The sequence below is a fragment of the Pelophylax lessonae genome, assembly GCF_965119305.1.
Source record: "Pelophylax lessonae genome assembly, chromosome: 3".
In the NCBI taxonomy this organism is placed as follows: domain Eukaryota; kingdom Metazoa; phylum Chordata; class Amphibia; order Anura; family Ranidae; genus Pelophylax; species Pelophylax lessonae.
In genome coordinates this window covers 290,925,986-290,942,352 of record NC_138770.1, presented here as the reverse complement: position 1 = coordinate 290,942,352, position 16,367 = coordinate 290,925,986, and the positions used below count along the sequence as shown (strand labels likewise).

At 45.0% G+C, this 16,367-nt stretch overlaps 1 protein-coding gene across 1 annotated transcript in view; it reads right to left on the bottom strand.

Annotated features, from left to right (window-relative positions):
* LOC309551113 (putative cation-transporting ATPase 13A5) overlaps positions 1 to 16,367 on the bottom strand; it is a 128,147-nt gene that overhangs the window by 39,613 nt on the left and 72,167 nt on the right. Inside the window, exon 20 of the mRNA XM_082251559.1 lies at positions 14,273 to 14,395. Coding sequence (XP_082107685.1) covers positions 14,273 to 14,395 — 123 coding nt within the window. The remainder of the gene's footprint in view (positions 1 to 14,272; positions 14,396 to 16,367) is intronic.

Below are 16,367 nucleotides of genomic sequence, written 5' to 3'. Positions count from 1 at the left end.
GTCTGTGTTGGTACGTGTGAGAGAGATCCACCTTTCCAAGTTTTTGGGGTTCATCTCATACTTCTGAAGATTTGAGGGTGCTGCCTGTTCCATACCCCCCCTACTCCTCATCTAGCCTTTTAGGGGTACAAACAATAGTAATTGGGGCCTAGTGTGGTTGTGTACGTGTGATATACATACACTTTTTTTGGATCATATTTTCTATTCCGCTATTTAATCAAAAACCTTTGGGGATCAGTTAAATTGGGGGATAGTCTGTGTTGGTACGTGTGAGAGAGATCCACCTTTCCAAGTTGTTGGGGTTCATCTCATACTTCTGAAGGTTTGAGGGTGCTGCCTGTTCCATACCCCCCCTACTCCTCATCTAGCCTTTTAGGGGTACAAACAATAGTAATTGGGGCCTAGTGTGGTTGTGTACGTGTGATATACATACACTTTTTTTGGATCATATTTTCTATTCCGCTATTTAATCAAAAACCTTTGGGGATCAGTTAAATTGGGGGATAGTCTGTGTTGGTACGTGTGAGAGAGATCCACCTTTCCAAGTTTTTGGGGTTCATCTCATACTTCTGAAGATTTGAGGGTGCTGCCTGTTCCATACTCCTCCTCCTACTGCTCAACCATCCTTTTAGGGGTACAAACAATAGTAGTTGGGGCCTAGTGTGGTGGTGTACGTGCGAGATACATACACTTTCTTTTTGATCATATTTTCTATTCCGCTATTCAATTAAAACCTTTGGGGATCAATTCAATTGCGAGATAGTCTGTGTCGGTACGTGTGAGATCCACCTTTCCAAGTTGTTGGGGTTCATCTCATACTTCTGAAGATTTGAGGGTGCTGCCTGTTCCATACTCCTGCTCCTACTGCTCAACCATCCTTTTAGGGGTACAAACAATAGTAATTGGGGCCTAGTGTGGTTGTGTACGTGCGAGATACATACACTTTTTTTGATCATATTTCCTATTCCGCTATTCAATAAAAACCTTTGAGGATCAATTGAATTGCGGGATAGTCTGTGTCGGTACGTGTGAGATCCACCTTTCCAAGTTTTTGGGGTTCATCTCATACTTCTGAAGATTTGAGGGTGCTGCCTGTTCCATACTCCTCCTCCTACTCCTCATCCATCCTTTTAGGGGTACAAACAATAGTAATTGGGGCCTAGTGTGGTTGTGTACGTGCGAGATACATACACTTTTTTTGATCATATTTCCTATTCCGCTATTCAATAAAAACCTTTGAGGATCAATTGAATTGCGGGATAGTCTGTGTCGGTACGTGTGAGATCCACCTTTCCAAGTTTTTGGGGTTCATCTCATACTTCTGAAGATTTGAGGGTGCTGTCTGTTCCATACTCCTCCTACTCCTCATCCATCCTTTTAGGGGTAGAAACAATAGTAATTGGGGCCTAGTGTGGTTTTGTACGTGCGAGATACATACACTTTTTTGGATCATATTTCCTATTCCGCTATTCAATAAAAACCTTTCTAGGGCAAGATCTTAAATTACAGAAATATGAGGAGACCGTCAAATAAGGGCCGTGGCCTGGGTCGTGGTGCTGCTGGTAGAGCTCCTGTTGCAAGGAGAGGACGTGGTCGATCTGTGCCAGCTACACGCACAAGTGAAACACCTTCCTCAAGTGTGAGTAGGCGACAGAACCTGCATCAGTATTTGGTAGGGCATCAAACGCCCCTAGAAGTGATGAGGCCAGAACAAGTTGAGGCGATAGTAGATTGGTTTGCTGCTGACAGTGCCTCCAGTTCCTTCACATTGTCTCCCACCCAGTCTACTGCAGAAAGGTCAGAGTTGGCACCTGCAGCCAATGTCCAACCGTCTTTCACCTCACCCCCTTGCAAATCAGGCCAGCAGTCTGAGCCCCAAGCCATACAGCAGTCTCTTATTCTTTTTGAGGACTCTGTCAGCAGGGTTTCCCAGGGCCATCCACCTAGCCCTGCCCCAGAAGTGGAAGAGATTGAGTGCAGCGATGCCCAACCACTTATTTCTCAAGATGAGTACATGCAAGGATCATCGCAGCACGTCTCCGATGATGACGAAACGCAGGTGCCAACTGCTGCGGCGTTCAGCATTGTGGAGACCGACAAGGAGGGCAGGGGTGAAGACTGGGTGGAAGATGATGTGGAGGACGATGAGGTCCTCGACCCCACATGGAATGAACGTCATGCAGGTGACCTGAGTAGTTTGGAGGAAGAGGCGGTGGTCGCACAGAGCCACCAGCACAGCAGAAGAGGGAGCAGGGTGCAGAAGCGGAGCGGCCGTGCCCTAGACACTACGCCCGCTACTGCCCAACGCAGCAAGGGAACGAGCGCACCAAAGTCAGCTCAAAGGAGTTCTCTAGCGTGGAAGTTCTTTAGAAAATGTGCTGATGACAGGACACGAGTGGTTTGCACCCTGTGCAATCAGAGCTTGAAGCGAGGCATAAACCTTCTCAACCTGAGCACAACCTGCATGATCAGGCATCTAAGTGCAAAGCACGAGCTGCAGTGGAGTACACACCTTCAAAACCAAGAAACGTCTCTGGCTCATCCTGCTTCCTCTTCTGCTGCAGTCTCGGCCGCTCCAGCCACATCTGTAGTGATACCGGCACCTGCCACCCCGCAAACAGACGATCTGTCAGCAACACCACCACCTGGGTCACCAACAACCATCTCCACAATGTCCCGTGGAAGCGTTCAGCTTTCCATCTCCCAAACACTTGAGAGGAAGAGGAAGTACCCCCCTACCCACCCGCGATCCCTGGCCCTGAATGCCAGCATTTCAAAATTATTGGCCTTTGAAATGCTGTCATTCCGTCTGGTGGAGACGCACAGTTTTAAAAACCTTATGTCGGTGGCTGTCCCACAGTACGTCGTGCCCAGCCGCCACTACTTTTCCAGGCAAGCCATCCCTTCCCTGCACAACCAAGTGGGGGAAAATATCAGGTGTGCACTGCGCAACGCCATCTGTGCCAAGGTCCACCTAACTACGGATACGTGGACCAGTAAGCACGGTCAGGGGCGTTATATCTCCCTAACGGCACACTGGGTAAATGCAGTGGCGGATGGGCCTGAGGCGGATAGCAATTTGGCGCATGTCCTTCCACCACCGAGGATTGCAGGGCGCTTCAGTTTGCCTCCTGTTCCTAACTCCTCCTACTCCGCTTCCTCATCCTCTACCGCCTCCTCATCCGGACAGCGTAACACCTTCCCCACCAACTTCAGCACGGCCAGGGGTAAACGACAGCAGGCAGTTTTACAACTTGCCTGTTTGGGGGACAAACCACACACCGCGCAGGAGTTGTGGAGGAGCATGGAACAGCAGACAAATGAGTGGTTGCTGCCAGCGAGCCTCAAGCCCGGCCTGGTGGTGTGCGATAACGGGCGAAATCTCATAGCAGCTCTGGGCCTAGCCGGTTTGACGCACATCCCTTGCCTGGCGCATGTGCTGAATTTGGTGGTGCAGAGGTTCCTTAAAAACTACCCCGATATGTCAGAGCTGCTGCAGAAAGTGCGGGCCGTTTGTGCGCACTTTCGGCGTTCTCACCCTGCTGCTGCTCGCCTGGCAGCGCTGCAGCGTAACTTCGGCCTTCCCGCTCACCGCCTCATATGTGACGTGCCCACAAGGTGGAACTCCACCTTGCACATGCTGGAAAGACTGTGCGAGCAGCAGCAGGCCATAGTGGAGTTTCAGCTGCAGCACGCACGCGTGAGTCGCTCTGCGGAACAGCACCACTTCACCACCAATAACTGGGCCTCCATGCGAGACCTGTGTGCCTTGTTGCGCTGTTTTGAGTACTCCACCAACATGGCCAGTGGCAATGACGCCGTTCTCAGCTTAACTATCCCACTTCTATGCCTCCTTGAAAAAACAATTCGGGCGATGATGGAAGAGGATGTGGCACAGGATGAGGAGGAGGAGGAGGATGAAGAGGTAACATTTCCAAGGCTTTCAGGGCAGTCATTCGCAAGGGGCTCCGAGGGTGGGTTCCTGCACACGCAAACGCCAGGGACGCAATTGTCCAGCAGGGGCACAGTTCTGGAGGATGAGGAGGATGAGGAGGAGGAGGAGCTGGAGGAGGAGATGGAACCATGTTCACAGCAGGGTGGCACCCAGGCCAGCTCATGGCCATCACTGGTGCGTGGCTGGGGGGATACAGAGGACACGGACGATACACCTCCCACAGAGGACAGCCTTTCGTTGCCTCTGGGCAGCCTGGCACACATGAGCGATTACATGCTGCAGTGTCTCCACAACGACCGCCGAGTTGCCCACATTCTAACTTGTGCTGATTACTGGGTGGCCACGCTGCTGGATCCCCGTTACAAGGACAACGTACCGTCCTTAATTCACTCACTGGAGCGCGATCGCAAGATGCGCGAGTACAAGCGCACGCTGGTAGACGCCATGCTGCTGGCATTCCCATCTGACAGCGGGGCCACAGTGGAAGCACAAGGCAGAGGAGGAGGAGGAGGAGGTCGCCAACGCAACCAGGGCACCGCCAGCACCTCAGAAGGCAGGGTTAGCATGGCCGAAATGTGGAAAAGCTTTGTCAGCACGCCACAACAAACAGCAGCACCAGCAGCTCAGATGGAACGTCTTAGCAGGAGGCAGCATTTTACCAACATGGTGGAGCAGTATGTGTGCACACGCCTACATGTAGTGAATGACGGGTCTGCCCCCTTCAACTTCTGGGTCTCCAAATTGGGCACATGGCCTGAGCTTGCCCTTTACGCCTTGGAGGTGCTGGCGTGCCCTGCAGCCAGTGTATTATCTGAACGGGTATTTAGCACGGCTGGGGGCGTTATAACAGACAAGCGCAGCCGCCTGTCCAGAGACAATGTGGACAAGCTCACGTTCATTAAAATGAACCAGGCATGGATCCCACGGGACTTTTCCGTACCTTATGCAGAATAGCAATGGATACCGACCTTACCCACCCATTGTTCCATTTTTGCTCTTTCTCACTCTTTTGGGGTGTACCCTCATTTAAAATTTTTGAAAAGAAGCAGTGTTGGCTACCTCGTCCTCCTCCTCAGGGCCAGATTAATGTAGGGGCTATTGGAGCTGCAGCTCCAGGCCCCTACCTTTTATATAGGCCCCGGGTTGGCCATATTCACTGTTACCGCTCTTCTGTCACTTGTAAACACAGAAGTCTGGCTTCTATGCTCGCTTCCCCAGGCAGCACCCTCAGAACCTCCCCACACAGCGTGAAGGCCGGACAAGGAGGGACAGTTGGCGATGCATGGATGTGTTTATGGGCTTCAGAGACAGCATCCCATGTTGAATTAGGCATGCATGGCTGCACCCTTCCTCCTCTGGGTGCATGGCAAGGCACGGCCCTTAAGGCCCTTCAAAATCCTCAGCACCAAGCCCATGATGCTGTTAATCCGGCCCTGGTCCTCCTCCACCGCCGCTTCCACCTACACCGCCCATAGGTGTGCGCAGCCTATTGCATTAAGGTGTGCACCCCAAAGTTGAAATACACATGCATGTGTTTGCCAGCAGGGAGAGTAATGTATCGGGGCCATGTACCTGTAGGCAAGGAGAAATAGAGCAGAGCAGGTCCCAGGGAGATCTTTCCCATCTCCTCACTGGCAATGCTATGTGCCCTAGGTGATTAGGGTGTGCCCAGGCACACCCAGCACACCCTGTGCGCACGCCTATGTCACCGCCACATCCACCACCACCTCAACCTCCCTCCTACTCCATATGGGCCTCGTCCTTCAGAGATGAAGAAGAACATTGTTTTATTTTTCTGTTTTTTTTTGTTGTTTTAAGTTATTTCCCTATCCACATTTGTTTGCAGAGCACTTGCCATGCTCTTAATTACGTTTTGCTGCCATTTGCAGCACTCTAGCCCTTTCCTTTGGTGTTTTAGAGCCATTTTAGTGCCTTAAAGTTCGGGTCCCCATTGACTTCAATGGGGTTCGGTGTCCGGGAAAAGTTCGGTAAAAGTCCGGGACACGGACCCGGACTTTTTTTTAAAGTTCGGCCGAACCCGTCGAACACGGACATCTAGGTGTCCGCTCAACCCTAGTTATAACCCTCCCTTAAGCCGGCCATACATTGGTTGAATTCTGAAATAATCTTTGTTCGCATTTCACACCATTAGTGGGCCACAGCAACAACCGGTTTTTGTGTGGCCATTGAATTTGAGTGATTGGCCACGTTGGAAATTTTTTGAAAAACACGGCCAGGAGTTTTGCATGCACTTTTCTTAACATTCCTGGAGGCAAGTACATAATGTCCTTTTTTTTCTTTCCTTTGTTTCTATTTGAAAGAGCAACTAGTAAGGAGTTCATCGGTTCAACCCGAACATTGGCTGTTCGAAATTTTAAATTTTGCGGTAAACGTTCAGAATTCGGCCACCAGAACCGCCCAAAATGCAATGGGACAGGAACTGGGCTTTAAAAGCCTGTGATTGGACCAGAAACGTGAGTAAAAGCCAATTGAGGGGCAGGAGTCTGCTAGGAATGTGATTGGAGTGACTACGGGGTCCAGAGGCCAATCAGTAGTGAATATGCCCCCCAGTATATAACATAGCCCCGTCAAATCTCTAGCACTGTAATAGAGAGGCTGTGGAATAGAGTGGAAGCATTTCTGTTACTCCTGCTGCTCCAGTGTCATTTTGCAATTATTAGTGTGAGGAAAGGGATATGCAGTGTAGTTAGGGTACTATATACCACTATAGTTAGATTCAATAATCTAGTTTCTGTAGGGAAAGTGTTAAGTGTCTGTAGTGTAGTTTAGGGTGAACTGACTCTGACTGCTATGCCAGGGTGACCGAACTCATCCATGTCAGGGTGACCGCCAGAAAAAAAAGATCATTTTTCTTAGAGTTTTTAGTAGCGCAGGGATGGGGTTCCGCTCCTTTCACGCCTGGGCGTTTTGGTTTCAGGCGTTTATTGGGCTTTTTTTCTGGACGTCTTTGGAGGCAGGCATTACATCTGAACTTCTGTATAGGGGTATATATACACACACACACACACACACATATATATATATATATATATATATATATACATATATATATATATATATATACACATACACACATATAGGTGTGAAAGGAGCGGAACCCCATCCCTGCGCTACTGAAATTATTTCAGTAGCGCAGGGTTGGGGTTCCGCTCCTTTCACATCTATATGTGTGTGTATGTGTATATATATATATATGTGTGTGTGTGTGTGTGTGTGTGTGTATATATACCCCTATACAGAAGTTCAGATGTCATGCCTGCCTCCAAAGATGCACAAAAAACGCCCAATAAATGCCTGAAACAAAAACGCCCAGGTGTGAAAGGAGCGGAACCCCATCCCTGCGCTACTAAAAATTATAAGAAAAATTATCATTTTTTTCTGGTTCTGGACATGCTACAGAGCTGAAACTTCACAGGTACACTTTTTAGACCCCCCAGACACTAAATCCAAAGAAATCTCAATAATTTTTTCAATAATTGGCTCTCTATCAAAAACGACATTTTTTAAGAACTTTTTTTTGTGTGATTAATAGTCCCTGGGGCATGATCCAGAACCCTAGGCACTTTTTAGGGGCATTTATTGGGTTTTAGGGTTTCAAAATGGTGTTTTTTGATTACCGAAGTTCGGGTCCCATTGATTTCAATGGGGTTCTGGAATCCGAACCGAACTTTCAGGAAATTCGGGTGTTCTGGCCGAACCAAACTATTCAAAAATTCGATCATCACTTACTAAGGAGCTCTCAGGTCATGTGATGCAAAGTAATGTAGTGATTTATTGCTTTATTGCCATCTAGTATTATTACTATTATTATTATTATTATACAGGATTTATATAGCACCAACAGTTTGCACAGTGCTTTACAACATAAGGGCAGACAATAAAGTTAGAATATAATTTAATACAGGAGAAATCAGGGGGCCCTGCTCGTTGAAGCTCACAATTTAGAAGGGAGTGTCAAGTGATATAAAAGGCAATAACTGAGGGAGATATGCTGATAGAGAAAATGAAAATACAGTTGCTAGGTGTGGGTAGATAGGCTTCTCTGAAGAGGAGGGTATTCAGGGATCGTCTAAAAGCTAATAAAGTTGGAGATAATTGGACAGATTGGAGTTCCATAGGATGGGAGAGGATCTGGAAAAATCCTGGAGGCAAGCATGGGAGGAGTTGACGAGAGAGAGCTAGAGAGCAGGAGGTTTTGAGAGGAACAAAGAGAACGATTACATTGGTATTTTGAGACTAGGCTAATGATGTAGCTGGGGGCTAAGTTGTGGGTGGCTTTGTAAGTGGTTAGTATTTTGAATTTAATTTGTTGGCCAGTGGAGGGATTGACAGAGAGGAGTAGCAGACATTGAGCGATTGGTAAGTGAGGATGATCGAACTTTTCAAAAGTTTGGTTCGACCAGAACACCCGAACTTCCCAAAAGTTCGGCCCGGATTTCAGAACCCCATTGAAATCAATGGGACCCGAACTTCGGAAATCAAAAAACACAATTTTGAAGCCCTAAAACCAAATAAATGCCCCTAAAAAGTGCCTAGGGTTCTGGGTCATGCCCCAGGGACTTTTAATCACACAAAAAAAAGTTCTTAAAAATTGTCATTTTTGATAGAGAGCTAATTATTGAAAAAATTATTGAAAAACAAAAAATTAGAGGTTGAATGGAGTGCATAGGTGGGAGAAAACAAGGTCAAGGGTATTGCCTTCAGAGGGAGTAGAAGCATGTATCCATTGCTTCAGGTCAAAGGAGTAGGTTAGACTGAGACATTTGGAAGTGGCAGGAGTGTTAGTATTAATAGGGATGTAGAAGTCATCGAGAATGATTGTGGAGATTTTGGAAGCGAGAAAGTAGGGTAGCCAAGCAGAGAAGTCATCAAGAAAGGTTGATACCGGTCCAGGGGGCCTGTAGATCACAGCTATCCTTAAAAAAACTGGTGAGAAAAGACGAATGCAGTGTGCCTCAAATGAGGAGAGTGACAGAGAAGGAGGTGGGTGAAGTATCTGAAAGGTGCTATGTGAGGCTAGACACCTCCTCCCTTGCATCCACTGGGTCTGAGGGAGTGAGTCCAGAGAAGACCACCATGGAATAGGGCAGCAGAAGATGCAGTGTCAGATTCATGAAGCCAGGTTTCGGTAATGGTGAGTAGATGAAATGAGTTAGCAATAAAGAGGTCATGGAGAGAGGGCGCAAGAGAAAGGGAGTCTGGTCTTGGGAAGAAGAAAAATAGGAACTAAATTGTGTGGATTGTGGCTGCAGCCAGAGGGTGTCGGGTGATGGGTGCGTTAGGTACAGTTAAATGATGAAGGTCCGGGGTTTGGAGATATATCTCCAGAGGTTATGAGAAGCAGAAGGGTGAGGGAGGTAATGTGAGAGTGCAATTTATATGAAGGGACATGCCCCAGTGTCCTGGAGTTTTTTTGTGAGAGGACAGAAGTGAGGTGATATAAATAAGCTGTGGGATGGAGAAGAGTGGTGAAGGAGAGAGAGTTAAAGGATAGCTGTCAGAAGAAGTAGTAGAGAGTGCATGTTACAAGGAGAAAGAGCTGAAGGGGTAAACAATGTGACCTGTAGTCTATGTATTGTTTTTCTAGGTATTTTGTGTGTTCATTCACTTTGTGCATTCGCTAAAGTGCTCCCACTTATAGAAATAACCCCACTTTGAGAAAGAGACCGAGCAGCAAATGTGCTCCCTGCAAATGTGCCTTTCCCCAAAAGATGCTTAGATTTATACTGATAGGGATGAGGGTGGGTGCATTCCAATTATCTAATCAGGAGTTAATAAAGGATAGCTGGCTAAACAGAGCAAAATTCTCACTTCAGAAATAGATTAACAAAAGGGCATAATTGTGGGTAAGACAAGGGAGAAATAAAGCATTGCAATGTGGACAGGTCTACAGATGGTTAAGTAAAAATAACATACCAGCATTATGCACATACAAAAGCAAAGCAGATTGCAGTTTTTCAGTTTAGGGTGGACTTGTAGCAGCAAGACATACCAGCATTATACACAAACATAAGCAAAGCAGATTGCAGTATCTAGTAGTACAGTAGCAGTGACAGGCAACCCTAAATGCCATTTATGCCTATAGCAATCTGTCCAAAGTGCTCCCCGCCCTTCTAATTCCAGCCTATTTGTGGAAACTCAGTAATGGAGTCTACCTTCACAAGCTCATGACAGTTTTCTCTGTGTACTACTGCTTACAGTCTATGCACATTCTGTGAACAAGAGTCACAACTGTTGCTCCTAGAATGCTGACTCTCATACTGTGAGATCACAGAGACATTCATGCTAATGAATGAACAACTCTGACTCAGGTCTGTGAGTATTCCTTGGGGATTGGGTAATCCTTTTTTAAAGGTGCCCTCCTTTCCCCCCCCCCCTTTTCTTTGTCGTACATTACACCAAATCAAAAGGGCAATCACCTGTGCTTGCAGGCGTATCTTCTAATTTAGTCCCAATTTGCATGATATCCATTGCTAAACATGGCTTTGAAAAAGATTGTTTTTTTTTTTTTTCACTTTTTCATTTTGTCTTTAGCTGAGGTACCTTGCAAATTCTATGACTAAGTTCATACGGCTTGTTGCTCCTCCCGATTACAAGGGCTTAAAAACCCACCACTACCTTATTCAATCAAATTGGATATAGAGATGCCTAATGTTTTAAATCTCTTGGAAAACCTCTCAAGGACTCATTCCCATCTTCCAAAATTCAGTCAGCAGTTGTTTTCCCCAAGATAGAAGGAGACTGTTCTTTTTCTGATCCACGCTGTATGTTCTGCTTTAAATTAATGGATTCCACTATTTCCTTTTCGTTCCTATGCTTGCCTGCACACTTATTTCCCAGACCTTGTCTGACTGGTCTACTTTCCTAAGCAGGGATCTGGTGGCTGCTAATGTTTACACTCAACTGTTGATTTTGTTAACCAACTGCTTGTTGCAAGAATATCATGTCGGGCTCTGGATATTAAATGGATTAGGTCACAGTTAACCCTTTCTTCTGTTCATTTCCACAGGGTGCTCTGGATTAAAGTGTTACTAAACCCACAACAGTAAAATAAGTCTGTATAGGCAGTAAAGCATGCTTGTTAAACTCACTGTGGAACCCAAGGAGTTAATCCTTTGCCTTTTGTAAAAAATGCTGCTTGATCCTGTTGCACAGATCCTCCTCTTCTTCCACTGATCCCAGAACAGGTCCGGAAAAGACAGAGTGACTGGAGTCAGGCTGCACATGCTCAGTTTGATGTGTATTGCTAGAGTTTTTTGTTTTTGTTTTTTGTTTTTTTTGGAGAGTGCATGTGATCAGCACAGGGCCAATCAGCACTGTCCAGACAGAGGGCCAGGAGTCCCAGATCCTGATAGGACAGCTCAGTGCAGTATGAAAACTTCTCCTACAAGCTTTAACCAGGAGTTGATAGAAGTCACTGTTATATACTGATTATCAGAAAAGGTATTTAGCAGTTTATATTTACTAAAATAATTGCATTTCCATGTTCTGTGTACTGTGGGAGACCAGATATAGTGAATGCAGGCTTAGTAACCCTGGATTTAGTAACCCTTCCAACCTGCACAAATTTGCCAATTTCAATTAGGCCCTCTTAGGTCTGCTCTGTTCCCGTGGCAGGACAGTTTAAGGGGTTTTACATTATTCTGTTCACTGTTTCCACACCCAAAGGGGACATTTACCCCATCTGGGATCTCAAAATTCTGAATCTCCTAACTTGAGTCAACACATTTCTCATGGAATCATGTTATCACCTATTTTCACCAAGGAGACTTTTCACCTCTGTGGACATCAAGGATGTGTGCTTACCTAAGCCCGATCTCAATCCAGCATTGTGCAATGTTGAACAATCACTTTAAATTACAAAATCCCTTGCATAGCAATTGTACATGCTATATTCGTTTTTTGGTACTCCCTATACTTTTTTATCCCCAAAAAGTGGACTTACCCTTTAAACTACCTTTCTGAATCACTGTCCTATCACTGACCTTGCAAATTACGAAATAATTAAAGTCAAGGATGTTTTCAGAGCTCCTGATGTGCATACTTGTTCTGAGTCAGCAGCAAATGGTAAAACTATTTTAGCAATGGCAGTCTTCATGCTTCTTCAGTTCAGATTTCCTATAAACTGCTTTATTCATTATCATTTTAGCACTTACTGTAACTCTCACTGCTGACTGTTACATCACTTAGCCAGCTGTGTCTACTGACATGATTCTATCATCAGATCTGCACAAAGTTGGCAACTGTCATCTAATTTGATAATGAGCAAACTAAGTGATGAAATTTGGGCTCTATGAGGACTCTGCATAATTATATTTAAAAGACTTAGGACACACCGCTTAAACTGAGCCTGCCTAACTTAGAAAGGTAACAACTGTGCTGAACTACAAATATTGTACAGTACTTAAAATGCTGGTACAGTCTTCAAATGTCTCCTTATACTCCTATAGGAGCCCCATGTTTCTAAGACTTGGGTTATATGTAGGGCCTAATTTTTATTCCAAGTCAAGAATATTCACTGCGCCCTCAGTGCTAAGGCATGCCTCCCTTGATTTAGCTGTCAAAAGTCAGCACATCATTGGGCAGTAGAGGAATTTAAAAAAAGAATGTCAGAGGAAAGTCTGTAGAAGTTAGTCAAGGTCATGTGTACACCTTGGGTTTAAGTTCCAAGGTCACCGGTACTATTGTTACTTTAAGCTCATTTTAGACCAAAGACTAAAGCCTAGTGCACACAATGAGATTATCAGACGAATGATTGTCCGTTTTTTTTTTTTTTTTTTGTTTTTGCATGCTAGTCTCTAAATTGAAAGTGAAGAGGTTACTAAAGTATACAATTCTCATACAATGAACAAAAAAAATGTAAATGATGTAATGTATTTGTATTGTATTTTCAGAGGAAAACTGTACATATTAACCGGTTGCCGACCGCCGCACGACTATATACTGCGGCGGTCAGCCCCGGCCAGGCAGAGTGACGTATCGGTACGTCACTCGCCTGTCACTGACTTGCGAGCCTATAGCGGGCGGGCGCGCGCCCGCCGAGGCGCGCGCCCGCCGCGGCTCGTTCACAGGCAAGTCAGTGCGTGTGACCGGCGGACTCGATGTCCGCCAGTCACACTGCGATCGCTCCTGTGAAGGGAGAAAGACAGAGCAGCTTGTGTAAACAAGCTGCCTGTCAGTTCTCCCTGTGTAAAAGTAAAGATCTGACCGTTCTACTATGTAGAACGGTTGATCTTTGCTTTTACACCAATAGCAACGTCCCTACACAGTAGAAAGCAGGCCCCTAGGACACACTTAACCCCTCCCTGTCCAATAAAGTTAACCCCTTCCCTGCCAGTGTCATTTTTGCAGTAACAGTGCATATGTATAGCACTGATTACTGCAGTAATGTCACTGGTAACCCCAAAAGTGTCAAAAATGTCAGTCAAGGGTCCGATCTGTCCGCCGCAATGTCGCAGTACCGAAAAAAAAATCGCAGATCGCCGCCATTACGCGTTAAAAAAAAAACACCAAAAATGACAAAAATCTTTCTCTTTGTTAGTAAACGCGATAACTTTTGCGCAAACCAATCAAAATACGCTTTTTGCGATTTTTTTTACCAAACATAGGTAGCATAAAACAAATTGGCCGAAAAATGTTAAAAAATTTTAATTTTTACTTTTTTTTTTGGGGAATTTCATATAAAAAAATGTGAAAAATATTGTTATTTTTGCAAAATTTACGCTCTTTTTTTGTTTATAGCGCGTGATCAAAAAATCGCACAGGTGATCAAATACCACCAAAAGAAAGCTCTGTTTGTGGGAAAAAAAGGACGTCAAATTCGTTTAGGTACAGCGTCGCACGACCGCGCAATTGTCCGTTAAAGTCACGCAGTAAAAAATCGCAAAAAAACCCCTGGTCCTTTAGCAGCCAAATCCTCCGGGGCTTAAGTGGTTAAACAAAAATCATACAATCTGGTAACGTAAGAGAAAGATGTGTGTGTTTGTCCCTTCGGAGAATTTCAGACAATAGCTGTGTACTAACAATTAGATTATGTTACGGTCGCGTCGAAAGCAGAATTTTTTGTCTCGTTTTCTCATCATGTGTACGAGGCTTAACTGTGAACTGTAATCTGCTTTACCAAACCCTAGCAACAGGTTTTATAGTGTGTGTGTGTGTGTGTGTGTGTGTGTGTGTGTGTGTGTGCGTGCGTGCGTGCGTGCGTGCGTGCGTGCGTGCGTGCGTGCGTGCGTGCGTGCGTGCGTGCGTGCGCGCGCGCGTGCGTGTGTGTGCCACTGTCTTTTTATACTCACATACCTTGGGTAACAAGTCATAAAAGTATTTTTCCAGATTTTCATAGGTCTTTCCACTCAGTGAGAAATGATAATCATTGTTCTGCCTTTTACCATCCAGAATGTTTTCAATTTTTATGGAGATATCCTGTTTACAGAATGATCAAATAATATAATTCAATATTTGCTTACTAGTTTTAAAAAAAAGAGTACAGGTATTAAATCCAAAACAAACAATGCAATATATTGTAGCATACAGATCCTTAGATGTGGTGGCTGCATTCGTTAGCCACACTTACTGTCTTGGGGTGTCTCCACTCCACTGAAGGAACAATAGAGAAACCTTTGGGCAGCAGCATTTTCAGAGAGAGGGTAGTGTTAGATACTATTGATTGACTGATATTGGTTTTTCTTTGCCGATATCGATACCGATATTTTGGCTAATGCATATTGGTATTGGCCGATTTTGGTAGATATTTTTGTACATTTAACCCCTTGCCGACCGCTCACATTGAGCGTACTGCGGCAAAGTGGCTCGATTCCGTCCAGCAACGTCGACCTACGTCGCTTGACACCTCCCCTTGTGGGCGCCGCGCCGCGGGAGGCTCACTCCCGCTGTATTCAGACACAGCGGGAGTCGGGCCAGGGGAGGAGGGGCGGTAATCACCAATGCTCTTCCCCGATCGCCAGGGATCGAGTGAGGAAATCGTGTAACATCGTTTACACAAGCGGGCGGATCTCCTATGTTACACGCAGGGACAGATTACAGGATTCAGCATAGCTGAACCTGCGATCTGTGCCTGTGTCACACAATCCCCTACCCCCACACACGTCAGTAAGCACCAGTCATTTAACCCCTTGATCACCAATAAAGTTAAACCCCTTCCCTGCCAGTGTCATTTTTACAGTAACAGTGCATATTTAAAGCACTGATTACTGTAGTAATGTCACTGGTCCCCCAAAAAGTGTCAAAAATGTCAGTCAAGGGTCCGATCTGTCCGCCGCAATGTCGCAGTCACGCAAAAAAAATCGCAGATCGCCGCCATTACTCGTTAAAAAAAAACAATAAAAATTACATAAATGACATAAATCTTTCCCGTAGTTAGTAGCTGCGATAACTTTTGCGCAAACCAATCAAAATACGCTTATTGTGATTTTTTTTTACCAAACATATGTAGCAGAAAACAAATTGGCCTAAAATGTTAAAAAATTTTGATTTTTACATTTTTTGGGGGGGAATTTCATATAAAAAAATGTGAAAAATATTGTTATTTTTTCAAAATTGTCACTCTTTTTTTGTTTATAGTGCAAAAAGTAAAAATCAAACAGGTGATCAAATACCACCAAAAGAAAGCTCTATTTGTGGGGAAAAAATGACATAAATTTAATTTGAGAACAGCATTGCATGACCACGCAATTGTCCGTTAAAGTAACGCAGTGCTGAATCACAAAATATGGCCTGGTCAGGAATGGGGTAAAATCTTCCAGTCTTAAAGCGGGTAAAAATACGCTCATTGAGAATTTTTTTGTCAAAGACATGTAGCTAAATACATTTTGGCCTAAATATATGACAAAAATTGAATATATTGGATATTTTTTAACTGTCAAAGTAGAAAAATATTGTTATTTTTTCAAAATTGTTGCTCTTTTTTTATTAATATCGCACAGAGGTGATCAAATACCACTAAAAGAAAGCTCTGTTTGTGGGAAAAAAAGGACGTAAATTTCGTTTGGGTACGGCATTGCATGACCGCGCAATTGTCAGTTAAAGTTGCACAGTGCCAAGTTGCCAAAAGTGGCCTGGACGTAAAGCAGGAAAATCCTCCGGTCCTAAAGTGGTAAAACATTTTTTTTTTTTTATTATATTTTTTCTACAGGTACTTTTGTGGATGGATCTGGGGGTCTAAAAGTCCCAAAACCTCTCCTCTGCACTTAAAAGCATTCAAAACGCCAAGTTTGGCTGTTTTGAATGCTGTCATTTTTTTAAATCTGGTGCCAGACCGTACCCGGAAGTGATGTCACTCATGACATCACTTCCGGGTTTTTGCATGGAGACCCGATCAGAGCCGAATTCGGCCTTGATTGGGTCTTCGGCAGCCATGCAGGCTGGTTGGCCAGGT